This window comes from Syngnathoides biaculeatus, chromosome 22 (assembly GCF_019802595.1).
Source record: "Syngnathoides biaculeatus isolate LvHL_M chromosome 22, ASM1980259v1, whole genome shotgun sequence".
NCBI classification, from domain to species: domain Eukaryota; kingdom Metazoa; phylum Chordata; class Actinopteri; order Syngnathiformes; family Syngnathidae; genus Syngnathoides; species Syngnathoides biaculeatus.
Genome location: NC_084661.1, coordinates 15,568,536 through 15,596,350, shown reverse-complemented (window position 1 = coordinate 15,596,350; position 27,815 = coordinate 15,568,536). Strand labels below are relative to the sequence as shown.

At 46.3% G+C, this 27,815-nt stretch overlaps 2 protein-coding genes across 4 annotated transcripts; one reads left to right on the top strand and one right to left on the bottom strand.

Annotated features, from left to right (window-relative positions):
• Positions 1-253: 253 nt before the first annotated feature.
• taok2b (TAO kinase 2b) lies at positions 254-21,862 on the top strand. Of its 3 annotated transcripts, XR_009793580.1 has the most exons (21): positions 254-352; positions 2,426-2,566; positions 3,044-3,115; positions 3,197-3,298; positions 3,463-3,508; positions 3,623-3,719; positions 3,821-3,934; positions 4,076-4,167; positions 4,288-4,381; positions 5,152-5,233; positions 5,313-5,480; positions 6,635-6,841; positions 6,933-7,162; positions 7,303-7,480; positions 8,161-8,289; positions 8,432-8,635; positions 8,804-9,043; positions 14,370-14,582; positions 15,487-15,669; positions 16,761-17,734; positions 21,708-21,862. XR_009793580.1 is itself a non-coding variant. In XM_061810127.1 (20 exons), the coding sequence occupies exons 2-20, from the start codon at positions 2,435-2,437 to the stop codon at positions 17,670-17,672; spliced, it is 3,495 nt and encodes a 1,164-aa protein (XP_061666111.1). In that variant the 5' UTR covers positions 254-352; positions 2,426-2,434; the 3' UTR covers positions 17,673-18,566. The 3 variants fall into 3 exon arrangements, 2 of the variants coding, with proteins under 2 accessions (XP_061666111.1, XP_061666110.1); XM_061810127.1 differs by lacking the exon at positions 21,708-21,862 and having other exon boundaries at positions 16,761-18,566; XM_061810126.1 differs by lacking the exons at positions 14,370-14,582; positions 15,487-15,669; positions 16,761-17,734; positions 21,708-21,862 and having other exon boundaries at positions 8,804-10,998.
• A 1,862-nt stretch (positions 21,863-23,724) lies between these two features.
• Positions 23,725-27,307, bottom strand: LOC133495469 (tubulin alpha chain-like). The gene is made up of 4 exons (XM_061810129.1): positions 27,154-27,307; positions 25,781-26,003; positions 25,318-25,466; positions 23,725-24,807 (listed from the first exon to the last, which is right to left on the bottom strand). Exons 1-4 carry the CDS (start codon positions 27,154-27,156, stop codon positions 23,833-23,835), a joined length of 1,350 nt encoding a protein of 449 aa, XP_061666113.1. The 5' UTR covers positions 27,157-27,307; the 3' UTR covers positions 23,725-23,832.
• Positions 27,308-27,815: the final 508 nt, after the last annotated feature.

Here is a 27,815-nt window from a genome sequence, read left to right as displayed (position 1 = left end):
GGCGGGGATTTATGACACCCTCCCCGCAATTCGGACCTCCCTTTCGGCTCTTCGTCTCGCTTAGAAATGCCAAATTGTGCCGCCGCCGCTAATTAGCGTGCGCTTGCGTGAGATTGCGGCCGCGCTTCTCGTCGTCGCCCGCGGTGTTCTTTCGGCCGATATTCGCTGGCAGCGTCGGGATGGCGAGGACGGGCAGAATGCGGTCCGCTCGCGCTGAGTAGACGGCGGCGGTGGGGCTGGGTGGGTGGGTGGGGGGCCGGGGAGAGAAAAGGGGGAGTGAGAGCTACATTTTTTTCCCCAGCCAGGCCGGATAGCTAGCTTAGGCTAGCTACAGTGGATCCCAAAAGCCACGGTAAGACACCATAGCTGTCATTTACCCAAATTATTCATTTGCACGTACATTTTGCACAGGATAGCTGTCACTCGTTTTAATATTTGACCGCAATGAACATATCCGAAATGTCATTCTTTCAACCATTCGTTTTCATTCATTTTTCCCCCCTCCATGATTCTGTCAAATGAGTATATTTGCAAATGCCAATTAATTGTATAAGTGCTACAATGTTTGTGTTTCTGGTCATATGTAACCCACGTCCGCTTAAAATGGATGGTAAGTTGAGGAAAATCTGATAGCTTCATGGTGGAAGTCTCCAAAATGGGAAAGGTTGCATGTCATAAATGTTTTATAATGTGAAAGATGTCAAGGAGGGAGTGTGTAACACTTGGACTGGCTGTGTTTCCACCACATTTGCACAAGTTGTCAAAGATGGAGGTAAAAACCACACTGCGAAAGCCAAGACGTTGCTTAATAGACAAAGTTTTGTCTAAAATTGAATGTGAACATAGGCCAGCAGTTTGAGCACATAGGAAATTGTTCTTAAGGATAGCTTGTTATTCCACTTGTGAATTAATGAAGCCATTGATCTTGTTTTTCCATCATTAAAAATTGCATACCTATTTTTGCACCCTTTCCACGTCAAGTCATGCGCAATGATTTCTGTGTAACAAAAACATGGTGCAATATAATTGTTGCGTAACACAAGGTGTTAAGACCTCTTCCGTTCTCCCTGTGTTGTTTGCATGGGTTATATAGTTTTTTTTAAAAAAATGCTTTCCTTTTTTTTTTTTTTCATAACTCAATTTAGATTGTTATAGAGATACAGTGACTCCTTGATTTCAAGTTTAAGTCAGTATGGGACCGTGCATGAAACCCGTCCCCAGTCGTCTTTCCCCATTAAAATGAATAAAACTTCTGCATGCATTTTTAAATGCTTTTTGTAATAAGAAAAAATGCCACTCTATGCCACCACAAAGCTGTAATAATTTGCATGTTTTTCATCTTTAGTACTAGTAATGTCAATAGCTATCACAATTTTGTGAGAGAGGTATAAACGTGTTGTTGTGGTTTGAGGTGTAAAACTAAAGCGCCATCATGGAAGCTGTTTGTCATGTTTTACTTTCCTTAATTGAAGTTATCAGTGGGTTGCTATCTTGACAAAAAATGTGCAAGATGGAAAAAGAAGAACCACATTTGTCTGTCCGTCTGTAGTGTATGACAGAAGTACCGAAGAAAAATGCAGTGTGTTTTGCGTGTGTGAATTCAGAATGCATTGGTTCTGTATAGTGACGGTCATAATTATGAATTTTGTGTGGAATTATTGCTGTAGTTTTGAAGGAAATGTGGCGTGAAGTAATTTGTCAATCATTTGGTGCTGTTACACAATCAAACGTATTTGAAATAACTAATACATTACATAAAAATAACAGTATCACATGACAAAATTTAGCAATGAGACAATTATTTTATGTCATCTCAATCATATCAATTGGAACAATAGCAAAATCTGTTTCATGTGATCCCGTCACAATGATTTGTTTTTAGTTGTTGACATGTTTTAAAAGTAATTTTTAAATTGTTGTACAAGTCATATGCTGCTACAAATGACTTTTTTTAATGTGTGTCTTTAAATGCAAATACAGAGGAGCAGCATTTAACTATATTTCTTTGACTGTAAATTGGCAAAATAAGGATGGCTTATATCAATACGTTGCTATTTAGTATTGTTTTAAATATCTTTTTATTTGATGAATTGTTTCAGCGGTGTAGCACAAACCCCACTGGCTCAAAGAAACGTTTTCTGTGAAGTATAAATTGATCTTAGATAAGAAAATTGCATTGGCGATATTATTAAATACGACTTTGTTAACTGATACATGAATAAATTCCAGTTAACTGATCCACAGCCAGAGATTTCATTTTATTACATTTCAGCTTCACATTTTTGATTTTTATCTTCCATATGTTGTCATGTACGCAGGCAATCCCCTAAAATTATGCACGATGTTGAATAGGTTCTGGATGTGAACGTATTGTTTCCTGCGTGCTCCAAAAGCACGAGGGTGCTCACCACTTGTGTGCTTTTAGGCGCTGGTCATGCCTTCGAGTGTGCGGGCCGGGAGCCTGAAGGACCCGGAGGTGGCCGAGCTCTTCTGCAGGGAGGATCCTGAGAAGCTCTTCACAGACCTAAGGGAGATTGGACATGGCAGCTTTGGCGCTGTGTACTTTGTGAGTTGTTTTTCAGATCAACATTTTGACATTTAACCAGGATTTTAAAAAAAATAAATAAATAAAAAATTGTCACCGGAAAGGAAGGTTGAATAGACTGCTACGATGTAGCCATGCATTCGTTTTTTAAAAAGTAGGCATGAATATGATTCACTCATCAGCTAAAAATAAAAGTCAACTGAATGGAACAAAAGCAGAGTGATCATTCTGGCAAGTTGCGTGTACACCACAAGTGTTAAATGGAAGCTGAGAAGTGACAATGACAACGGAACCGCTCAAAAGCAGTGGATGAAAATCTGATTTAAATTAAGCCGATTCCTTTTCAAGGGTCTGATGTAATGATGGCGCAACGTTTAGTCATCCAAGTGGTGTCACATGTGACGCTCTAGTGCGCGCTTGAAATTGTTGGTTGTAGAAGTTGATTGATAGTGATGAACGCCAAGCGTTGGATTACGTCAACATCCGTTCGGTCATTAGGCCCACGACATCCGCACCAATGAGGTGGTGGCCATCAAGAAGATGTCCTACAGCGGCAAGCAGTCCAACGAGGTAAGCGTCGCGCTCGTCGCTATCTTTAATAAATAAATGTCCGCCGTGCCGGCTCATCCGCGATCGGCGTTGTGGTTTCAGAAATGGCAGGATATCATCAAAGAAGTGAAGTTCCTCCAGAAACTGCGGCACCCCAACACGGTCGAGTACCACGGCTGTTACCTGAGGGAGCACACAGCTTGGGTAAGCGCCCGTTTGGCTGCTCGGAATAATCGGTGCGAATCGTCGTTCAAAAGTGTAACCGGAAAATCCCCGTTGGGGTCAAGTGTGAAAAGTTGTTAACGGTGCGCTTCAGAAGGCAAAAATAGCACCGTACACTCACAGACTGACTCTTGTATCTCTGGCAGCTGGTGATGGAGTACTGCTTGGGCTCGGCTTCTGACCTGTTGGAAGGTGAGAAGGAAACCACTGTCGTGTCAGAAGTGGGACGCTAACGGTGACCACTTGGTTTAACGTTGTCATATTTGTACTCGAAAGCATGATATCCTTTGACATCTCTTCACGTAGTCCACAAGAAGCCCCTCCAGGAAGTGGAAATAGCTGCTATTACGCATGGTGCACTGCAGGGACTGGTCTATCTTCACTCGCACAACATGATTCACAGGTATGCTGCATTACAAATATTTTGGGGGGTTTTGTCATTGTAGTCATCACTGTTATGCTGATCTGCCTTTTTTTTTTTTTTTTTTTTACTGTCCCTCACAGGGATGTGAAAGCAGGAAACATCTTGCTAACAGAACCCGGGCAGGTCAAGTTGGGTGACTTTGGTTCTGCCTCCATAGTTGCCCCGGCCAACTCTTTTGTGGGAACACCTTACTGGTAGGATGTCGTAGATGCCGGATGGCCTCTTGTGGTCAATGAAGCACTTGTTCATATTGCGACAAACCAATGTTTGTCGATACAGCAGCAAGTGGTCATGTGCTTTTGTTTTTTCTCTATTCCCTCCAACCCCCCATGAAGGATGGCACCTGAGGTAATTCTGGCCATGGACGAGGGTCAATACGATGGAAAGGTGGATGTTTGGTCACTTGGCATTACGTGCATAGAGCTGGGTAAGAGCCGGACACACATTGGTCCAAAAAGTGCACGAACCTCCAATTTTCTGTTTTTATTTTCTTTTTTTAACTTCGCCTCCCATTTGTGTCACTGCGTCATACTTCATCGCCATCTAGCGGAAAGGAAGCCTCCTCTGTTCAACATGAATGCTATGAGTGCCTTATACCACATCGCACAGAACGAGAGCCCCGTGTTGCAGTCTAATCACTGGTGAGTGACAGGAGAGCCACCTGATTGGTCGCTTTCGATTTTTGTATTTTAACGTCGGTGTCTGAAACACTTGTAAAAACGATTTTACAATTTCTGCTCATTGCAAAAAGAAAGTCCATGACAAGCCAGTAGAGTAAAGCAAGGTTTAAAAAAAAAAAAAAAAAACAAACGGAAATGACACAACGCGCGCGGCGCAACCAGCGCACCTTTGCTATTCTGTATAATGCGGCCTCTGTACACAGATATGTCCCGCTATTGACTTGTTTTTCTTCTTATCGAGGACAACCAAATTAACCCCCAATCATGTCTACAAAGAAGGCAAGTTCCTTGTTTAAAGTTATTCTGCACTTTTGTTCATAAAAAAAAAAAGTTTACAAGGCTGGGGTGGAAGTCGCTACACATACAGCAATGCACTCGCAGCCTTGCGTACTCGACTACTAAAGCTTACATTTTAAGCAAAAAATATATATATTTTTTCAATTATTTTATTATATAAAATGTTTAAACTATACATGTATTTCTATTATGCAGTTTATCAGGAAAAGCTAAAAAATGCTTTAAAAAGCCCATTTTTTAAGGCTAAGAACGCAATATTTCTTTTTCCATTCATTGTAATGGGAAACATCGATTCGGTTTTCGAACAAATCACTTCTCGAACCGTTTTCTGGAGCAGATTGTGGTCGGGAACCGAGGCATCACTGTATTCCATTTTGAATTATGTCTCACAAAATATTTGCGTGCCTCCTTTAAATACCAACCTTGTCTTTTAGGTCCGATTATTTCCGTAACTTTGTGGACTCGTGCTTGCAGAAGATTGCGCAAGACAGACCTACCTCCGATGTGCTGCTCAAGGTGCATGTCCGTGCAAAATCTAATTCAGCTACCACTTTTTGTTCTATTCCAACCTCTCCATTTGCTTGAACCCCTGCAGCATCATTTCCTATGCAGAGAGCGTCCCTTGACCAGCGTGATGGACCTCATTGCCCGAACCAAGGACGCCGTCCGCGAGCTTGACAACCTGCAGTACAGGAAGATGAAGAAAATCCTTTTCCACGAGGCCCACAATGGGCCTGCGCCAGAAGGGGCCGAGGAGGAAGAGGTATGCAGTTAGAGGGGTAGCAGTCACAATACAGTGAAGCCCATTTATCGCGGGGGGTGGCTTCCGTTGGATCTCAGTGCTAACCGACATTTTGAGGCACAACGCGGAACTATACTGAAGTCACTAATTTCAGACTAGCCTGTATACCATAAAAAGACTTAAAAAATGTTTGTAAAAAAATCTGCAGTTTAGTCAGAGTGCCATTGATAAACGCGATACTGTGGAGTTTCTCTATGCGAGTTTGCTTTATTCAAAAGAGGAAGTAAAACATTCATGATTGAGAACTCCATTTGTTTGGTCCATCCTGTCTTTGTAGCCACCGCGTCAATGTAAATTGTGCACTTCAGACCACTTCCCTTCCGTACAAAAGGCTTTGTTGCCATTGATTTTCAAATCTTTCTCATCAGGAAATGATGTAATTTCGGGACTGTCGGGGTGCACTTCTCTCAGATGTTTTTCTTACATTTTTAGGCTCACTCAGTACATTTGTAAAGGAAATACCATATGGTACATACAATACATAAGATGCACCTGTGTAAAAGCCGCAAGTGCCCACATTGAAACACGAAATACTTGCAAAGAAAGACGGTACACAAAGAGTTTTCAAAGTTTTAATACCTTATCTTAGTTTAACATAGCAACAACACGGTAGCATGAACACGACTGGTTTAAAAAAAAAAAAAAGTAAAACAAAAATAGCCGCTGTAGCACGGCACTAACAGGGCCAGTTAAAAAAAAAACAACATCCCGGTAAAAATCACTGAGAGACGGCAGTAGCACAGCAGCGACACGCTAGTGCGGCGCTAACAGGGACAGTTAAAAAAAAATAAATACACACCGTTAAAAGTCACTTCCTCGGCACATATATTCCACCGTCTCACACGTTTTCTGCTCAAGTGCCCCCTTGCGGCTGTTAGAAAAAAATTCACAAATTAGCCGCATCACCGCATAAGCCGCAGGGTTGAAAGCGTGTGGGGAAAAAAGTCGTGGCTTATAGGGCGGAAATTCCGGTATGAAAGTTTTTCCATGTTAATGTCACAGAAGCAAGCAATAATACAAACGTAGCAATGAGTTTGGGTTCTTCACGCTGACTTTTGAACAAAAGGCGTTTGTCAGTTTGACTTCATCCAGACTTACCGACTGCATCGTTTCAGGACGTGGAGCAGTACATGCTGCGCACGGGCACCGTCAACAGCATGGAAAGCTCCCACTCGCTGCCGTCCATGTCCATCAGCGCCAGCTCCCAGAGCAGCTCCGTCAACAGCCTGGCGGACGGCTCGGATGACAGCGGCGAGATGGCCATGATGCAGGAGGGCGAGCACACGGTCACGTCCAACAGCTCCGTCCTGCACAAGCCTCTGGTCTGCCCGCCCGGCCGTGTTTAGAGCCCGGATTTCGACCACTTTATGCGGAAGCGTAACTTGACCTGTCAAACGTTGTCATCCTTTGTAGAGTCACGATAACATCTACGACGACCCCTACCAGCCCGAGGTGGACTTGCAACGAGATGCTTCATCCGCTGGTGGAGGTGGTGGAGCAGGAGGAGGGGGAGGCGGAGGAGGAGGAGGAGGGAGGCGCCGTCGAGGCCGTGACCATTTCGCCACCATCCGGACCGCCTCACTCGTCACTCGCCAGATCCAAGAACACGAGCAGGGATCGGCACTGAGGGAGCAAATGTCTGGGTAAAGCGACCATATGTAAAAGCAGCACCAAGGCTCAGATGGCGAACTTGAATGAAAACCTGAAAAGAGTCACAATATAACTCTCTACCTGGCCAAGATTTTCTGGTCTTTCCTTAAACTTTTACGTTCGGTCCGTTTAGGTACAAGCGTATGCGCCGGCAGCACCAGAAACAGTTGATGGGTCTCGAGAACAAGCTGAAGGCGGAGATGGACGAGCACCAGCTGAGACTCGACAAGGAGTTGGAGAACCAGAGGAACAGCTTCTCGATGGAGGGTGAAAAGTTGTGCAAGAAGCACTCTGCTATCATGGAGAAGGAGGTGAGTTGTTTTATAGTCTACTTTTTATTACAAGTTAGACTGGTAAATCTGAGTTTTTGTCTATGGAGGAATGCTCGGACCAAACTAGAGAAGAACTGATTTACCGTAATTTCCGGCCTACAGAGTGCACCTGATGATAAGCCTCACCCAGTACATTTGTAAAGGAAATACCATTTGGTACATACATTGAAACACGAGATATTTACAAAGACGGTACACAGAGAGTTTTCAGTTTGAGTAGCTTAGCTTAGCTTAACATAACAACAACATTGTAGCACGAACAGGGCTGTTTAAAAAAAAAAAAAAAAAAAAAAACAGCCGTGGCAGCTACGCAGTAGCAGCACGGTAGCACAGCACTCACAGGGCTGGCTTAAAAAAATAACATACCAGTAAAAATCACTGAGACACAGCAGCAAGAATCTAGCGCGGGGCTAACGCGGCACTAACGGTTAAAAACACTGAGACATAGTAACACGCTCACCACATTGATTCCACTGGTCTCACTCTGACCTTTTCCGCTCGAGTGCCCCCTTTGGGCCGTTTGAAAAAATGCATATATTAGCCACATCACCGGACAAGCCGCAGGGTTGAAAGCGTGGGGGGGAGTCACGGCTTATAGGCCAGAAACTACGGTAAATTGAATGATGATTTTTTTTTTTTTTTCTTTCCCCTCTCCTCAGACCAAGGCTGTCCTAGCTGAGGAAAAGAAGTTCCAGCAGCACATACTCGGCCAGCAAAAGAAGGAGCTGACAAGTCTGCTGGACTCGCAGAAACGACAGTATCGACAACGCAAGGAGCAACTCAAAGAGGTGGAGTCGGACTGCATCGAAGCTTTCGGCGCACGTTTTTGTCATTTGCGTTCTGCCACTCTGAAGTACTCCCGAGGCCGATTATTTACAAACGCGCTCGCGGAAGATTGAAATTTATCTCTGCGTGCATCCGTCACCAAAGGAGCTGAACGAGAACCAGTCGACGCCTAAGCGGGAGAAGCAGGAGTGGCTGGTGCACCAGAAGGAGTGTCTGCAGCAACTCCAGGCCGAGGAGGAGTCGGGCCTGCTGAGGAGGCAGAGGCAGTATTACGAGCTCCAGAGTCGCCAGTACAAGCGGAAGATGCTGCTGGCGCGCCACAACCTGGAGCAGGATCTGCTCCGCGAGGTAACCTGGAGTGAGCTGGAAGTGGACTTAAAACGTTTTTACAGGACCAGTATCGATTATTAACCGTCAAGGAGGCTGACACTTGAAGTCTGGAGCCAACGTTCGGGCAGTTGTTCAAGTTTTTTTTAATCTTAGACAATACGCATCTTTGTTGTTGTTCTCCGCCAGGAGCTGAACAAGAAGCAGACGCTGAAGGACCTGGAGTGCGCCATGCTGCTGCGCCACCACGAGTCCACGCAGGAGCTGGAGTTCCGCCAGCTGAGTCTGGTGCAGCGCACCCGGGCCGAGCTGATCCGCACCCAGCACCAGACGGAGCTCACCAACCAGATGGAGTACAACAAGCGGCGCGAGCAGGAGCTGCGTCAGAAGCACGCCGTCGAGGTCCGGCAGCAGCCCAAGAGCCTGAAAGTGAGTGACGGCCGGAGCCAGACCGCAGAGGGGTCGGGCGGGGGGTCGTTAGAAAATCTAGAGAAGGGACACAAGGATGACCAAAGCGACGAATGTGCACACGGTGATAACATGAAGTCGAACAGAGGAGAGGTTTGGGAGGTTGAAGGAGTTCAGCCCAAGAATCTGAGTGGCAGCTGCGACCATTTGATCGCCGTACAGTTGGAAAACCTAAACGACTCCGAAGCGATGGACGGTGCGAAACTGAAAGATCGGGATAAGCGGGGAGCCAAATGCGCACACGACGGCGGCGATGTCGTGAAGCCAAACAGAAGAGGAGCTTGGGATGAGGTCAGGGGGCTGGAAAGGGTTCAGTGGGAAACCGGTGGAGAATTTAGAGAGGAGGAGGAGGAGGAGGAAGGTTGTAGCAGGGGCGAGGATGTGCCGGGCGACAAATACGTACTTGATGATGACACAGAGACAAACACGACAGAAGGCTGGGAAAACGAGGACATTGGTGCTGAACTTAGAGAGGGGGGTGACGTTTTGGGCAAGTATGGTGTTGACGAACACGACACGAAGCTAAAGAGGAGAGAGTGCGATGAGCGAGAAGGCTGGGAGGAGGTGAGGGAGGTGGAAGGCGTTCGGTGGGAGGACGAGGACGACGAGGATGAGGGCCGAGGCGTGGCCGACGGCTGCCCTTCGGAGCTCATCTCCTCGCCGTCTCCAGAAAGGATGCGCGTCCGCAACCACGAGCTGGACGACCTGTCAGAGTTTTACTTCCCCGACGTTCCCGAGGAGCTGGAGGCCGCCCCCAGCGGGCCTCCCCCGCCGCCGTCGGCGCTCCCGTGGCTCTTCTCGCACTCGGCGTGCCTCCTCCTGTCGCTGTGGGCCGCCGCCCGGCCCTCCAACCTCACGCTGCTCCTCCTGTGCGTCTTCCTTTTGTCCCTGCGCCGTTCTCCTCCTCCGCCCTCGCTCGGTTCGCTCCTCCTTTCCGCCGAACTGGCCCTCCTGGCTCATTTCTTCTCGTACCTCCTCCTGCGCTCTTGCCTCTCGCTGTCCTTCTCGTCGTATCTGTCGCTCAGCCTGTGGGCCAGCGGCCTCTTGGCTTTGGGGCTGTCCCTCAGCCTGGGCACGTATTACGTCCCCATGATTTTGGTGTCGGCTTCCTTTCTGAGCTCGCCGTCGCTCTTCCTGTCGCTCTACCTGGTGGTGGTGCTGGTGGTGCGGCCGGCTCGCTGCTTCCTCCAGCGCGCACCGCGCAAGGTCAACCGGCTGTGCATGCGAGTCCTTTTCCGCCTTCCGCGGCCGCTCTTCGCCGTGTGCCAGTCGCTTCTGGGCGGCGTGGCCGAGCGAAGCCTCTACGAGATGTTCCCCAAAGCGGGGCGCAACTGGGGGGTGCGCCGCTCCAAAATCCCCGTCCCCCTCAAAAGTCTCCCTTTTATTCAGCAAGCTCGTCGCGGGCGCCCTTCCTGTCTGGCGCGGGCCTTACTGTGGGCGAGGCAATTCATCCGGCGCCCCTTGGGGGTGCTCGCCGACCTGGCGAACTCTCTCGTGCTAAATCTGGCCGGGAAGGTGGTCCAAAAACTCCCAACGGGCGTTCGTCGCTGGTTGAGGCGGGCCGGGGTTTTGAAGAAGAAACGTCCCAGTAGGCTGCCCCGACTTCTCCCCCGCGAGGTGAGGGAGGCCAGGCTGAGGGAGAGGGTGAGACGGGAGAGGGAGCGGCGGCGTAGGGAGGAGAGGGAGAGGGTCCTCCGCGACGACACCCGGTGGGAGTGCGGCCTGAGGAGAACGTCGTCGGGAAGGTTTGTCAGGGCGAAGGTTCGGCCGTGGCGATGACGAGCAGAAAGAAAGAAAAGTTGGGCGATCACGGGCGCGGGCGCCTGAAGGTGATATATACAGATATAATTCCTTCCTTCCACTTTTAATTGACAATTGTTTGTTCAAAAGTGACTTTTTTTTTTTTTTTCTTCAAATCAAGCACTAAATATGAGAAAAGTTTTTACACAGATATTGAAAGGGGTTATTGTCCATGGAATTAATTTACTTGATATTCTAAAACCAATGGCGACCCCTGTAATATGATTTCAAATTCATCTGTCAACATTGGGCTTAAAAATAGTGAATAGCTTTAATTACAGTAGTCCCCACCCCAAAAAAAAAAAAAACATACATACGTGACAAAACTCTGACTTCTGCTTACAACCCAGACTGAACTCAGCTCCTCCTTGAAACTTGACTATTTACTTAATATCTGGAGCATTGCCACCATCTTGTGGCAATTTACTGTTACAACAACACACCGAACACCACAAGGAATTAAAAACAGCAGCAAAGAAACGACTAAATGAAACTATTTTAGGTTTTGCTCAAAACTGAACTGTAGAGCCCGTTCTCAGGACTGCTGACTAAAAATGGAAAGAAGGAATGATATCCGGGTTGTCCCGTTGTAGCGTGCGCCCCCTCCCAGGCTCTTCCCGATTAGGCGCCACTTTGCGGGCTCCATCATGCACACTTACTTTACCAAACCCCAATCAAGATTTTAATATTTCATGATTTTGCTTTTTGTAAAAGTTCGTCACATTTTGTTTTGCTCTTAATTTGTAAGACAAAGTTTTTGTCACAGTGTTCTGCAATTTTTCTCATGTTTAGTGTTCTTACTTTATGCTCGGAACAAAATATGACGGTGTTACGCGCGGACAACCGACGTGTCCCATCTTTGTCCTAATTGCCAAATATGAGCTTCCCGGGTCAGTACCAACGTGCAATAATTATCACAGTCCAATGTAGTGTGCAACGCAAATATCCCGGTATCTCAACGGATACTATTTGAGTCCAATTTCAATTTTTATTGCTGTTCATGCGATATTCTTTTCAGGTTTTACCATGTAAACATTTAGATACATTTTTATTAATAGTCACATGAAGCCGATGCGTGCCTTTGAATAAATATTTGCACAAATGCTTTATAATAATCTATGAAGGTATTTATATGAGTAGAGTTAGTAACGTATTTCAGCTATAGTATTTTTTTTCATGTATGAAGCCATAGTTTCACATTGAAGATTGCATCCAAAGACAGAAAATGTGAAGTTATATGAAGTTTAAAGTGATTCAGTATCGTCCAATAAGTCATACCAAAAAAAAAAAATCAAATACAGTAAAATGTTGCTGTTAGTGGGGAATAGAAATGAAGCTCCTCAACTTTATGTATTATGACACCAACAGAGGGCGCCAAAGTGATGTTATTGCATTTTCAGCAAACGCACAGGATAGGTCCCCCCCACCCCCACAAAAAAATATTCATGAATATAAATATATATAGAGACAAGGCCTGCAGAGGCCGTTCTTCAGCTGATATATATATATATATATATATGAAAATTCAAAATAGCAAATATGTGGGTGTTCATTATAGTTCAAAAGAATATTAAAATACATAATTTGACATCTGCGGTGCAACAGGGTGCATTTCCAAAGAACTTCAAATGTGGTGCAGATTCGCAAGAACATCTCAGTTGTGTGGGATGTAAAAGTTTATTTAAAAAAAAAAAAAGGCAAAAACTCCCTCAGGGTAAAACAATTTCAGCTTTGTGTTGTTTTTTTTTTACACGTTTTGCATCATATTTAATTTGATTAACTTATTTGCCATTGATTTTCATTTGTGTTTGATGACAAGCTGTCCCCAGTTCCCTCGCGTTATGTTTACCTGTTTGTATTGTGTTGACACATCACCTCAACTTTGATACCAAAATCAAGCAGTATTTCCCTTAGACCAGTACTGCGGCGTTTGGCAGCCATTTGTTCCTTTTATTCACATTTGGCTCTGTTGCTTATGAGCATACCAAAAAAAAAAGCTTTCATATTCCTCTTTACACCAAAATAAATCCAGCTCTGTTTGAACTCATTGTCTTGTTTGTTTTTATGATTTAAGTCTCTCCTTTGTTGTTTATGTTCTTTTTCCCTTAATTCAGCCATTTGTTGTCGTGGTCCCTTTTTTTTGTTGTCAAAGCACCTTCATATATTTAACAAACCGCGAACTTTTTATTGATTTTTGTAGTCATAGTTTTTCTGTAATTTGTTTTGGTGAGGGACAAAGATCCACCTTTACCAGAATTGTTAATTAAAAAAAAAATCTAAAAAAAATAATTGTTTAATTAGGGTTAATTTACAGATATTTGTTAAAATTTTGTATTTTATTTATTAAAATGTATTAAAAAATCAAAATTATTTATTAATTTACCACAAATACCTTTTAATCGGTTAATTTATTGTGGACAAAAAGGGATGAAGACAAATGGTGAACATGACAATCACTCATGAATATTAGGAATATAATGAGTATAATTGACCAAACAATAATCCCAGCTCTTCGTAGTGCTTGTAGACCCACCACACATTAATAAAAAAAAAAAAATCAATGATTTTTTTCAGACAATTTTATTTATTTTTTAATATTTAAGGCTAGTGGTTCTCTCTCACTCATTTTTCTCGCGGGCTACATTATGGTTCCAGTTTCCTTCAGAGGGGCGTTATGACTGTGAAACAATACAAATATTTAATCATCTCATCATTTTATTTATGATCATCTACTGGAATCAGAAATCAAGGGTAATGTGTTTTTCAACTATTCCAGTTTGGTAGTGCAAAAAATGCTTGGAATATAATATAAAATTGACACTCTAGATTTGGCTTTGCGGGCCACATAAAAATCACGTGGCGGGCCGGATCTAGCCCCCCGGGCCTTGAGTTTGACACCTGTGCTCTAAACGAATACACAACATAGGTCTTCAAGTATCACCATCACGACCAACATACGCACACGTCAAACATTAACAAAACATGAAATAAACTGTACTTTATTGAAAGTTACATTGTGCTTAACAGATATTAAGATACTGTCACATTATGCACATTTTATTTAGGGATTAGTTCCGTTCAAATACCACATTGACATACAGCCTTCAAGTACCCATTGCACCTGCTGAAAACATTTTGAAACACATCCTGTATGTTTTATTGCAAAAAAAAAAGAAAATTCCAAGCATAATTCAAAAAAAAAGTATATATATATATATATATTTTGCTTTTATAGTTGAATCATTAAAATGCCCTTGGGTGTAAGCGCCTGGGGTGTAGTCCGTCTTCCGCCCGAAGCTAGCTGTGATAGGCTCCAGCTTTCCCGCGACCCTTGTGAGGATAAGCAGCTCGGATAATGACGTGACATTTTGAACAGGAAACTTAACGATCTAGTGTCCATTGACATGTTCAATGATGTATGCTAGACTTCGATCTCTCCCTGTCCCCCCTCTCCCCACCCCCCTCTCCTCTCCCTGCTGTGTCGCAGTCGAAAGAGCTGCAGATAAAGCGGCAGTTCCAGGACACGTGCAAGATCCAGACCCGCCAGTACAAGGCCCTGCGGAACCACCTCCTGGAGAACACGCCCAAGTCGGACCACAAGGCGGTGCTGAAGCGCCTGAAGGACGAGCAGACCCGCAAGCTGGCCATCCTGGCCGAGCAGTACGACCACTCCATAAACGACATGCTGTCCACTCAGGCTGTAAGTAAAGCCGGCACAAAAAATTCATATCCGCTTCAAGCTTTTTATTGCCACTCCCAGACCACATATAAATGCAAAGCTAATTACAAATTGTGTATTCAAAACAACCGCACAAATTGCCCTCAGTCATACCCCCTTTGCTTAATGCTTACTCAGAATGGAAAATGCCATAGACGGGATAACAAAACTAGCATCAATGTTGCAGCATTTTTAAGACTTTCACTTACGATCAGACTCAAAGCAGTATATTCTTTATCCTCCGTGAAAAGCAATTTGCATCGTGGGCGGCACTGGCAAAGCGTCGGCCTCACAGTTCTGAGGACCCGGGTTTAATCCCGGCCACGCCAGTGTGGAGTTTGCTTGTTCTCACCGTGCCTGCGTGGCTTTTCTCCGGGCACTCCGGTTTCCTCCCACATCCCAAAAACATGCAACATGTTTCAGGGTGTAGTCCGCCTTTCGCCTGAAGCTACCTGGGATAGGCTCCAGCTTTCCCGCAACCCTTTTGAGGATAAGCGTCTTGGATAAAGACATGACGTTAATTGGACACTCTAAATTGCCCCTGAGTGTGATTGTGAGTGCGGCTGTTTGTGTCTATGTGCCCTGCGATTGGCTGGCAACCAGTTCCGGGTGTACCCCGTCTCCTGCCCGTCGACCGCTGGGATAGGCTCCAGCACTCCCTGCGACCCTCGTGAGGATCAGCGGCAAAGAAAATGGTTAGATGGAATTTACATCACTGCAGTTCGCTGGCTACGTTTTTCAGCACGTCTGTGTGATAATGCCCCCTTGTGGCCAAGGCGCACACCAGCAGGAGCAGCACAACGCCTATTGTAATGAACCAAAAACTGCACCAAAAACCGTCTGCATGCTTCAACTTAACGGCTTCCTCGTTTTGTCTTGCCCGCAGCTGCGGCTGGATGAGACGCAGGAGGCCGAGTACAAGGTGCTGCGCATGCAACTGCAGCAGGAGCTGGAGCTGCTCAACGCCTACCAGAGCAAGATCAAGATCCACACGGACACGCAGCACGAGAGGGAGGTCAAGGACCTGGAGCAGAGGGTCTCCATCCGGCGGGCGTTGCTGGAGCAGAGGGTCAGAACCGGCGTTCCTCGCCGCACTTCGCCGTGATGTCGCACGCGCTTACCGCACCAACACATAATCCCGATATTTATTTATACATATTTTTAGATTGATTGCGATTGACGATAACGCGTGAAAGTAGTTAGTTTAGATGCTTAAAAGTTAAAGGTCCACTGTCATGAAATGCATAATTAGTATGTTATTAATTAAAAAAAAGGCAGCCGGTACGGGCCCATCCGTTTTTTTCACCACAAAACGTGATTTTGACATATGGATTTTTGTCACTCCCGCCATGAAAATTCGTTGGAGGCAGGTGCACGCTCAAGCGGTCTTGTCTGTTTATGCTAGTTTTACCTGCTGGAAGGTAGCTCGTCGTTCCTTTGTGTTAGCCAAAATGCCGGCCTGTTGTATTGCTCGATTATTGCCCAAACACTCGTGAGGATGGATTCGCTCTTCATACTTTTCCAAAAGACCTGGTTCGTTGTGAAAAATGAATTGCACAGGTGCAAAGGACGAGAGCTTCGTGGGTTCCAAATGACGGGTATAGTAGGTGTGTATAGACCTACCTAAAAAAAAAAAAAAAAAATAGTTGCGGGGGGGGGGGGACGTAATCCGCAAGTCGGGGGTGCTAAATATGTCGAATTGCGCATCGGAAGGCTTCCGCGCAGCAGCCGCTGAAGGGACGGCCTCCGCAGGCCTTGTCGACAAGGCCGAGCCGGCCTTGTCAACACGGCTTCGGCTGGGGTGGCTTGTCGCAGCGATTGGGTAATATTCACTCGGTTGCGAGATGTTCTCTTCTTCGAAAAGAGCGTCCGTGTCAGAAGGGGCCTGTTTTTTCTCCCATGGCGAATGCCCCATTGTGACATCACAGAAGGAAGATGCAGCCGACATGGCGACCACTTGGATGCCTCGACTTCCGCAACTTTGCCCACAGATGACGCGCTCTCCGCTCATATTTGTTTTTTCGTACAGACATTGAAGCGAATGTTATATCTATTTTTTCATTACAATATCTATTTTATAGGGATGGCACTGGACCTTTAAGGCTTGAGACTTCTGACCCGCACTTTTGGCAACGCGTTGTCCTCTCGCCCCCACCCCAGATCGAGGAGGAGATGCTGTCGCTCCAGAACGAGCGCTCCGAGCGCATCCGCTCTCTCCTGGAACGTCAGGCCGGCGAGATGGAGTCCTTCGACTCTGAGAGTTTACGTCTGGGCTTCAGCGGCCTGTCCCTGGCGGGCCTCACGGGCGACGCCTACTCCAAGCAGGGTTACCCCAACGCGCCGCCTCCGGCCCCCCGCTCCACCAGCCACTGGAGCCACGGGGTGCACCCCCAGAGCGCCGCCCCGCCGCAACCCTCGCGGCGCAGCCACAACAGCGGCGGAGGGGGCGGAGAGAGAGGGGAGCGGAGGGGCGAGTCGTCGTCGTCGTCCTCGCACTTGGCCGTGGCGCTGGCGATGGCGAGGGACGGCGGCAGGGAGGCGCACCACTCGTCCCACTCCTCCTCTTCGTCGTCGTCCTCCTCGTCTTCCTCTCACCACCAGCGCCACCACCTGCCCCAGCACTACCACCACCAGAGCACGCCGCAGTTGTACCGAGAACGAGAGCGGGACAGGGAACGGGACCGGGAACGGGAGAAGGAGAGGGACTGGCCCGGAGTGCGGGGGGGACCCGGCGGGGATCTGGTCCACCCTCTGCCCTTGCCCTTCTCCCATCACCTCCCCTCGCGCTCCTCCTCCCAGTCCCTCGCCATGCTACCTCCGCCGCCGCCGGCCCCTCCGTCCATCTCCGGCCCGTCGTCGTCCTCGTCTTCCTCCTCGTCCTCGCAGGGGGGCGTCTACGGCGGCATCCGGGCCGCCCCCAGTCTGATGGCGCTGAGGAACAGCCCCCAGCCCCTGAGGAGGACGGCGTCCGGCGGGGGGCCCGGGGCGGTCGTCGGCCCCGACGGCGTCCTGAGCCGGAGCACCTCGGTCACCTCGCACATCTCCAACGGCTCGCACCTCTCCTACTCCTGAGCCGGAGGTTCTCAGATCTTTTTGGGTCCAGGGACACCTTTAGAAGGGAGCGCCATTTAAATGTAAGTACTGTTGAAATTGAAAAATTATGTTCCACGTAGATATGGAGAATACAGTGCTAAACACACAGCTCTGGGAAAAATTAAGAGGCCCAAAATTCTATTTGACCTTTCGGGGTAGTTTTTACAATTTTTCATTAATTCCAAATAAATTCTCTTGAACGAGTGACTCTCAAAAGTGGGACACTGCTACCATCTAGTGGCGTGTGAAAGAATCACTGCCAAGGTTCACGTTTATTTAACTTTTCATTTCGATACATTTAATATGTAAGAACTGTTTTTATAGATGTATGTATAGTTTTCATTCAAGTATTATGTGCAATACATTTTAATCGAATCATAATTTAAGTACTGTATTCCCATATTTAATATTGCAATGTTACAAATACCAATTAATGGCACAATCGTAGAAAGTGATCATTTTGCTATGGTCTTGCAATTTTTAGCAGAGCTGTGCACTATATCCCAAAAACTCCAAAAATAATTGATGCCCCAGCCCCACAAAAAAAAAATAATTGTGATTTCCAATCAATACCACAAGGTGGAAGCAAAGCGCTTTTTTTCCCTGTTAGATAGGGCTATGGCCCGACTAAATGGAGCTCCTCCCCTCGCTCGCACCAATTTCCTGGGCTCGAGACGGTGCCAAAGCAATATTTTTTTATTAGACATGGCTTTGGCGTAAATACAAAAAAATGGATGAGTTATGCCTTATTCTGTAAAAGTATTTCTTCGCTCCCAAACTGTATTCAAGCTAAATTGTCAGATTCATATGATAAAATGTTGATTTTTTTTTTTTTTTTTTTTTTTTTTTTTTTGCTTTGACTTGAGAGCAAATTGAGATACAAGTACTCGATGTTGGCAGCGAACTCGACTCGGCTAGCGGATTTTAGCGACGAGTGAACAATTAAAACAATAAAAGAGGCCTTAAAGCTGTTTATCGTCACTCCCGGCTGAGGTTTACCGTCAAACTAAACATGCAACAGAGAGAATGTCAAAATTTGTATTCCCCGACATATATTCTTTATCCTCTGCGAAAAACTACTTAAATTACTGCGACGTACTGAGTCGGCCGGTAAAACTCTCCTTCGTTTGTGTCTGTGGCTGTTATTCAACCCCCTGGTGGCCGAGGTGCGTCTTCCACAAGGAATGGAATGATGTCATCCATCTCTCCATTTTCTTTGCCGCTTAACCTCACGAGGGTCGCGGGGAGTGCCGGAGCCTCTCCCAGCTATCTATGGCCAGGAGGCGGGGTACACCCCGAACTGGTTTTCAGCCAATCGCAGGGCGCATGGAGACAAACAGCCGCACTCACAATCGCACCCAGGGGCAATTTTGAGTGTCCAATTAATGTCATGTCATTATCCAAGCCGCTTATCCTCACAAGAATTGCGGGAAAGCTGGAGCCTATCCCAGCTAGCTTCGGGCGAAAGGCGGACTACACCCTCAACATGTTGCATGTTTTTGGGATGCGGGGGGAAACCGCGCAGGCACGGGGAGAACACGCTAACTCCACACAGGCGGGGCCGGGATCGAACCCGGGTCCTCAGAACTGTGAGGCCAACGCTTTACGAGCTGATTTACCGTGCCGCCGGAATGATGTCATTTCAATTTTGGGGGTTGTTCTGGAACAAATTAAACTCGCAAGTCAAGGCGCCGCAATCATATCAGCGCTTTAAATCCACCCAAAAAGTAAGCTAGGGAGGGGTGATTGGTTTATTTAGTTTCTTATTTAGTTCCCGGACCCCCGGTTTGAGAATCACCGTCCGAGCTCGATTTGGGGACCGTAGCTATCACAAGCCGCGGCTTGATGCCAACGTCGGCTCGCCTGGACATCCGTGGACCCGCGAGGCGAACCCCCCACCCCCCCCCCCCTTTTTTTTTTTTTTTTTTCTTTTTTTTTTTTTACTGAGCTGCATCCTGCTTCCTTTATCCACTCAGGGTGGGGGGAGAGGAGAGAGGAATGTAACACCACCATGACAAACAAAATAGTGTACTTTTGTTTGTTTTTGTGTTTTTTTTATACTTTCTAGGAGACTTTTGTTGTTGTTGTTGTTGTTGTTCTTTATCTTCCCTCTAAAAAGCTGCAGATCGGGCAGCCGTTGTGATGGTCTGAGCGCTCCCCCGTGCTAAAAAAGTCTCCTTGTGACGGGTGTTCATGTTCGCTACGGAGGTCTCAGAAAGAAGAACAGGCAAAACGTACAGATATGTGGATACTTTTGTTTTATGGTTAGGATATAACGTATGTTAGCTCGCTCTATGTAGAAGAAGGGGAACTATGAGACCGGGGGATTTCCCAGTAAGCGTCTGCTACGTACCCAGCGTTCCCCTGTTAGCAACCCATGTGCATTAATCACTAGGGGGACTTTTCAGCACGGGGGGGAAGCGCTCAGACCGTCACACCGTGTCTTCTTCTTCGATGATGTTCTAAGCCGGAATGGAGAAACACAGAAGACGGCGCGGGAAAGGAAAAGAGCCGCTCGGTTAGCGTTTCGGCGTACGCGCTGTACTTTGTATATAGCGTCCAGATATGTAAACACTGCTCTGGGAAAGGAAAAAAAACAAAAGAGGAATCACGTAAAAGAAAAAAAAAAACTCGGACTTGATGTTTTGTTCATTTTTATTTTTTATGAAACATAGGGGGTGGAAAAAAAAATGACGTCGCTCGGGCTCGTCGCCTTTAAGGGTTTCTTAAAGGGACGTCGTGTCGTCAAAATGTGCATTTGATGACCGCAGCTGAATGTTTGTAAAGAGGAGAAGAAAGCGGTGTGCGGATGTGCACAAAGAAGGAAAAATCATCTTCATAATTCACCCGTCCATCAACGTCGTGGGCCTCACTCCAGTGCATGATGAGCTCGATGTGCAAAGACGTCCCGTAAGCGTCGCCGAACATATTTGAAATGTAACGTGCCCGTCTCGCCGCGCCGCATTTTTTTGGTCTGTATTGTACATATCGACGTGGGATATTATTAATATTATAAGCGACGCACCGATTTTATAGAGTTACGCAGATGCCGGCCGGTCATTTTTGATATTCGTTACTGTATCCAAACGAGTGTCGAACTGAAGATTTTAGAGCCGACGGCTCCAAATGCATTTTGTAGAGTTATGGATATGATTATAGGCGATCCTGATTGTAGCTGTCTTTGTATGATGTTCTCACTATTTCAAGCCTGCGATTGCAACGCTGTAAAAACCAGAAAAAAAAAAAATTACTGTCAGGTGACGTTTGTGTTTGAGGTATTAACGATTATCGATAAGGGGATTATTGATAATTGTTAATGATTTATGTGTGTGCGTTGAACAGTGAAGTCTCGTTACGATGACACTTTTTTTTTTTTAAAACAATAATCAAAGGACTGCAGCGACCTGTTGTGGAATGATATACATTTTCTATTTCGTTTCAGCGATCATTCGGACAGACGCGAGCGACCGAGGACGTCGGCGTTTGGTAGCTTAGGCTCGATTTATCACTTTGGGTCACAAACCGACAACCCTGAGCTGCCAAATGACGATCGCGTCCCGTTTATTCAAATGAAACCTGAAACAAAATAGAGCGGATACATATTAGTCCCAAAAAGTTACGGATATTTGATTACAATTCACGGCTGAACTCGATCAGGTGTTCGAGCCGTGAAAATTTCCAAAGATGTCCGCGTCTGTGACTCTTCCGGTCTCTCGCGTAAAACCCGCTGATGAAATTCTGAGGTGGGCCGACGTCGCCTTGGTCTCAATTCTAATTGAAACAAAAAATTATGTACAGTAAACTCAAATTAGGTTGAGCTGTAAAGCTTCTCGAACAATGAATTTCACCCCAAAGCGGAATATCCCTAACTTTTTGGGAGGACTGTATATACGGTATATTGATATATATATAAAGCAATGTTGACTCACATGAACTCTGAGTTCCTCCTCTGATTTTTTTACAGTTGGACACTAGAATGTAAAGGCTGTTTCATTCTTTTTGTTTTCCTTTTAGTGTTTATCTCAATTCAGGACTACACGCAGAAAGCACACAGTGGGAGGATGGGCGGGTGGGGGGGGGGGCCCGAAAAGACGGACATGTGGGCCAGGCCGGGGCCTCGACTGAGCTGCCGGCTCGCTCGGTTGCAACCGCCGGCAGCAGTGATCGGAGCAGCCCAGCCCCAGAGCTCCTTTCCCTGCCTCACGACCTGTCAAAAACCCCCGCCCGCGCTTGCCTAAAAGGACTCATCTCAATTGAAAGGGGAAAATATAATCGTTTTAACTCACAAACACCAGCTCAAGACAATTCCGTGTAAAGGTTTCGGTTGTGATCTCGGTGCATGCACGCGTAAAGACTTCTTATCCGGACAAGAGACTGGCAACCTGCTAGTGCGTGTGAGGGATTCGAATGTCGGCAGATGTTTTCTTGTCAGTGTGGACTTTGCGGAGGCGGAATAAGGTCAGGACGGGAAGGTTTGAGATTTTTGAATATTCCAATCAAGCGTTCGGCACTTAAGGGTGGAAACAAACATGTATCGGAAATGAAATGGGGAGCTTTAAACTAAATAAATTGATATTAACACAAACCTTTTTGAATGTGTGTTTTACTCATTAAGCTCCACATTCCAACTTGAGAACTTTGATGACTATTTTAACATTTCATTTTAAGGTCATCCATCCATCCATCCATCCTTCCATCCATTTTCTACCGCTTCTCCGGGTCAGGTCGCAAGGGAAGTAGCTTCAGCAGGGATACCCAGACTTCCCTTTCCCCAGGCACTTCTTCCAGCGAGATCCCGAGGCGTTCCCAGGCCAACCGAGAGACATAGTCCCTCCAGCGTGTCCTGGGTCGTCCCCGAGGTCTCTTTCCGGTGCGACGTGCCCGAAACACCTCACCAGGTCGAGTTTTATGTAATGTTTATATTCCTGGCGATTATGCACTAACATCTAAGGAAATCACCCATTGATGCAGTTCTGTGCTATTTTTGGGACAGTAAAACTACAAGTCCAGTAAAGCAACATCTGCTGTCAACCGCAGCTCACGCCACTGATCTAAAAAAAAAGACTGGAAAGCTCATTGGCCACCAAAGCTGAAGTTGCCGAAAGCAGATAGCCACCATCTTGATACTCGCAAAACAAGCATGCCGACCTGTGCGTTAATCGCCAATTTTGTGGCTGTGAGAAAGCATCCCACGGGTAAGTTAAAAAGATTCACTTTGACACTGTTAAAGTTTGTTTGTAAAGGTTTTTATTTTCTGATGAGCTTAATTCACTTGAACAAAGTTTTCGCAGTTGTTCACTTTGCTTCACCTTTATAGGTCGATGGTTTTTCATCAAAAAGCAATGTTAATATTTTCCCAAACTTCAGTGGATAAGCAAGAAAACATTTGTGAAATTTTTGATGAATTTCATAATACAGAACCCTGCAAATTTAAATTGATTTTCAAATGCAAGGAAGCAAGTTTAAATTTTCTGTCTGGGGCGTCTCAGACAAAAAAACAAACAATGCGTTTAGCATGTATTTCCCCATTGAGTCTTTAGTTCCAAAAATATGACTTGAAATTGAATGTTTTTATGATGGAAAATTCTTAGTTTTTTGCTGTTATGAAAGTGCTTCACAGCATATTTTGGGAAAAGTTAAGGTCACAGAAATCAGGCTATAGTTAATATGCAAAGTTTCTTGCTAGTCACGGTGTTCCATGAGTTTCCTAGCCTTTTTTTGCTTACCAAATTGAATTAAAAATCCTTCTTGTTAACAGAACTGAAAAAATGTCAAGCTCACATGACCAGTTTGAATTCTACATGCCAAACATTGAGGGGAAAAACCCCATCATAATCCAACTTTTAAAACCAGGTCCTCCTTTTGTTTTGAGAGTACCAAGATGGCAGCCAACTGGCTTCAAGTAATCACCACGCCGCTAGATGTGTATGCAGTAAGCTGAGTAGTGACCCCCCCCACACCTTATAGGCACATGCTTGCATTCTAGTTTGGGAGGGGTTTGCTTTGTTAGTTCAATGACCGACACAGTGGGTCTTATTTACAAGAATTTAATTCATGTCAAACAAAAGGGACATTGAGAACGACAGACTTGGACCAAACATGAACAAGAAAATGAACGAGCGGCACTATGACGTGCTCTTTAATACTCGTCGCCTTCCTCGTCATCCGCCAGGCTGTCGGCGCCCACCTCTTCGTAATCTTTTTCCAGGGCGGCCATGTCTTCTCTGGCCTCGGAGAACTCTCCCTCCTCCATGCCCTCTCCGACGTACCAGTGCACGAAGGCGCGCTTGGCGTACATCAGGTCGAACTTGTGGTCCAGTCGGGCCCAGGCCTCAGCGATGGCAGTGGTGTTGCTCAGCATGCACACGGCTCTCTGGACCTTCGCCAGGTCTCCTCCTGGAACCACGGTCGGGGGCTGGTAGTTGATGCCCACCTTGAAGCCGGTGGGACACCAGTCCACGAACTGGATGGAGCGCTTGGTTTTGATGTTGCTGATGGCAGAGTTGACGTCCTTGGGCACCACGTCGCCGCGGTACAGCAGGCAGCACGCCATGTACTTGCCGTGGCGGGGGTCGCACTTCACCATCTGGTTGGCCGGCTCAAAGCAGGCGTTGGTGATGTCGGCCACGGACAGCTGCTCGTGGTAGGCTTTCTCGGCGGAGATGACGGGGGCGTAGGTGGCCAGGGGGAAGTGGATGCGCGGGTAGGGCACCAGGTTGGTCTGGAACTCAGTCAGGTCCACGTTCAGGGCGCCGTCGAAGCGGAGGGAGGCGGTGATGGACGACACAATCTGCCCAATCAACCTGTTGAGGTTGGTGTAGGTGGGGCGCTCGATGTCCAGATTCCTGCGGCAGATGTCGTAGATAGCCTCGTTGTCCACCATGAAGGCGCAGTCGGAGTGCTCCAGGGTGGTGTGGGTGGTCAGGATGGAGTTGTAGGGCTCCACCACGGCCGTCGACACCTGGGGGGCAGGGTAAACGGCGAACTCCAGCTTTGACTTCTTGCCGTAGTCCACGGACAGGCGCTCCATCAGGAGGGAGGTGAAGCCGGAGCCCGTTCCGCCGCCGAAAGAGTGGAAGATGAGGAAACCTTGGAGCCCTGTGCACTGGTCAGCCTGCGAGAAACCAAGAGAAAACATTAACACTGTTGCATTTCCAAACTGAATTAGGGCCTCAGCTAAAACATTTATTTGTTACAATCATAATAAGTGTACACTTGACATTTTTTCTCCCAACTTGGGGCTGCCATTATCACGTTCTACTTTAGTATGTGTGACTTTGCGCGTGCACATTCTGGGGAAAGTGAGACGGGTATCAGCAAACGAGTGTCGAGTTTGTTGGCCGTCAACTTGGCCAACCTGTTTGTGTGTCGAGTGACCTGACGTGCGCGACTTGTGGGCATCGGCAGCTCATGTTACAAATGTTAAAACTTTTTTCCTCACTTTCCTTCCTTCCTTCCTTCCTTCAAGTGTGACTTCTCAAACTTGAAATATTCTTTTCTGGATTCTTCTGTGCAGACTTATTTCTCCACAGAATTGCCGCTTTGAAGCGTCAAAGCGGCTCTTTTGCTTTAACCTTTGTCGGAACCGAATCGGTCCATTTGACCCCAAAAAGGTCCGCCGTACCAGTTTGCGAGTTCTGTCCAGGACCAGGTCGATGATCTCCTTGCCGACAGTGTAGTGACCGCGAGCGTAGTTGTTGGCCGCGTCCTCTTTCCCGGTAATGAGCTGCTCCGGGTGGAAGAGCTGCCGGTACGTCCCGGTCCGGATCTCGTCTGGAGACCGCAAAGAAAACAAAGAACAAAGTTCAAACTTTTTTCATATCTTTTGAGCAGCTAATAACTTGTGAAAACTAGATGTGTGGGGGAACGTGACCATATTTTTGACAATTTCCATCCACCTGCAATGCTATAGTTTTATTTTCCTTTGTCCAATCACATTTCAGCCATGTCACTCTAATCTGCCCATGGACTGTTACAATAGAACTTTTCTTTAACCAATCAGATATTACATTTTCCTCCCCTAATAGGGCAGAGGATCAGGTAAGTTTCACAATATTTTTCCATGTCGAGTGACGCTTTTTTTTTACCGATGACCGTTGGCTCCAAATCAACAAAGACCACTCTGGGAACATGTTTTCCGGCGCCGGTCTCGCTGAAGAAGGTGTTGAAGGAGTCGTCCCCGCCTCCAATGGTCTTGTCGCTGGGCATCTGCCCGTCGGGCTGGATGCCGTGCTCCAGACAGTAGAGCTCCCAGCATGCATTGCCCATCTGGGCTCCCGCCTGACCGACGTGCATGGAAATACACTCGCGCTGGAGGGGGGGAAAAAAGGTGGAGACAAAACTCACATTATCATATTTCATTTTCAATTAAGTATTAACCAGAGGTGAATAAGAACACCTTACATTTACCAGAACTTTGTTACAATTAAGTCACTTTTTAGATTAATTGTAAAGAGACTGACCATCATGCAAAAGACTATTTGAGCAGTTTTGGAATCACTACTTACATACTCCCCTACATTTAAACTGTATTCCGCTAGGCCATTGTCACGTGACATTTCAACCAATCCAGTGTGGGCACTAATGACAAACCACCAATCAAAGGGAGCCGTGCAGTCACATGATTGCACAGCAACCTGACTCACTTAATGACGTTTCTGCTCACAAGCGCGCTCTAGGTCAATTTTACTGAAGTTAATTTTAAGAACTTTGGGAGTTATTTTTCCTTGGATTAGTTTTTTTTTATAAATATTTTGTTTCGTTGATATAAATGCTCATTTCGTGTGTGTGTGTGTATATATATATATTTTTTTTTTACAGAGTGCTTAAATTCTCGTCCCGGAGTAATATTTAGAGGACGTTTTTATAAATGTATTCATGATATTGTAAAGTACTTTTATATGCGCAAATTGGAGGGGGGGGGGGAGCTACACTGCTGGGGCTCTGCCACCATTGTGTTGCGTTCAAGGACACGAGGCCATCAGATAGCGGGGCTGTACTTTGAGGCCTTGTGCGCTAGAGATTAACTTCCGGCTTCATCGCGCGGTAAGAGGAAGGCTTAACTGCGCAACTAATTTATTCGTCGGTATTAAGTAAAGACGCATTAAAACAACAAAAGCGGCCTTTGTTATCTTAAAAACGCCCCCCACCCTCTCTTTTTTCCCACCCGTCGATTTTAACTACGCAGACATTTTCTTTTTCTTTTTGCCCTAGACAAGCGCTCGCCCATCAAAGGAGTATCGCACCACAATGATTTTTGAAAAATAACCACGCGGACATTTCTTGTATTTTTATCATCATCATCCTTTCTAGTCTATTAATTACAACTCGGCATTTTTACAGCGGAAAAAAAAAACGCCCAACATGGAATTGCGCGTTTTCATGCCGAGCAACAGCTGCCATTTAGTAATTATTCCCATTAGCGTTGTATGATTATAATCGTCACTAGAGTCACACTGACCATGTTTGCAAATTATTCTTCGTCGACGTCGAGCAGTCTGGTGAAGAAGTTGAACTGATTCTGGCGTAAAAGGAGGCAGTGGTACTTATAGTTTTGTGGAGGGGGCGGGGCCAGTGGGCAAAGTTTGAATTTCTCGCGAGCGAACCGTTGCTCGTGCTGCATTCAGGTGTCGCTCGTTAACCTCTCCACCCGATTAAAGGCCTCGTGGTGCTTGTTGAGTGACCGTCATCCATCGCTCCGATTTTGCGGTTTTATTGTGGGTTTTCTGACATTAAACATTGAGAATTAGAAACAGGGACTGCATGTATCCAAAATAAGGTTAGGGTTAGACTTATTTTGCTCAGATTTACTTGAGAAATTATTAGATACACCTTCTTCTTCTTTTCCTTTCGGCTTGTCCTGTTAGGGGTCGCCACAGAGTGTCATCTTTTGCCATCTTAGCCTATCTCCTGCATCCTCCTCTCTTAACACCCAAAGTCTTCATGTTCTCCTTCACAACAGCCATCAACCTTTTCTTTGGTCTTCCTCTCGCTCTTTTGCCCGGCACCTCGATCCTCAGCACCCTTCCACCAATAAACTCACTCTCTCGCCTCTGAACATGTCCAAACCATCGAAGTCTGCTCTCTCGAACCTTGTCTCGAAAAAACATCCAACTTCGGCTG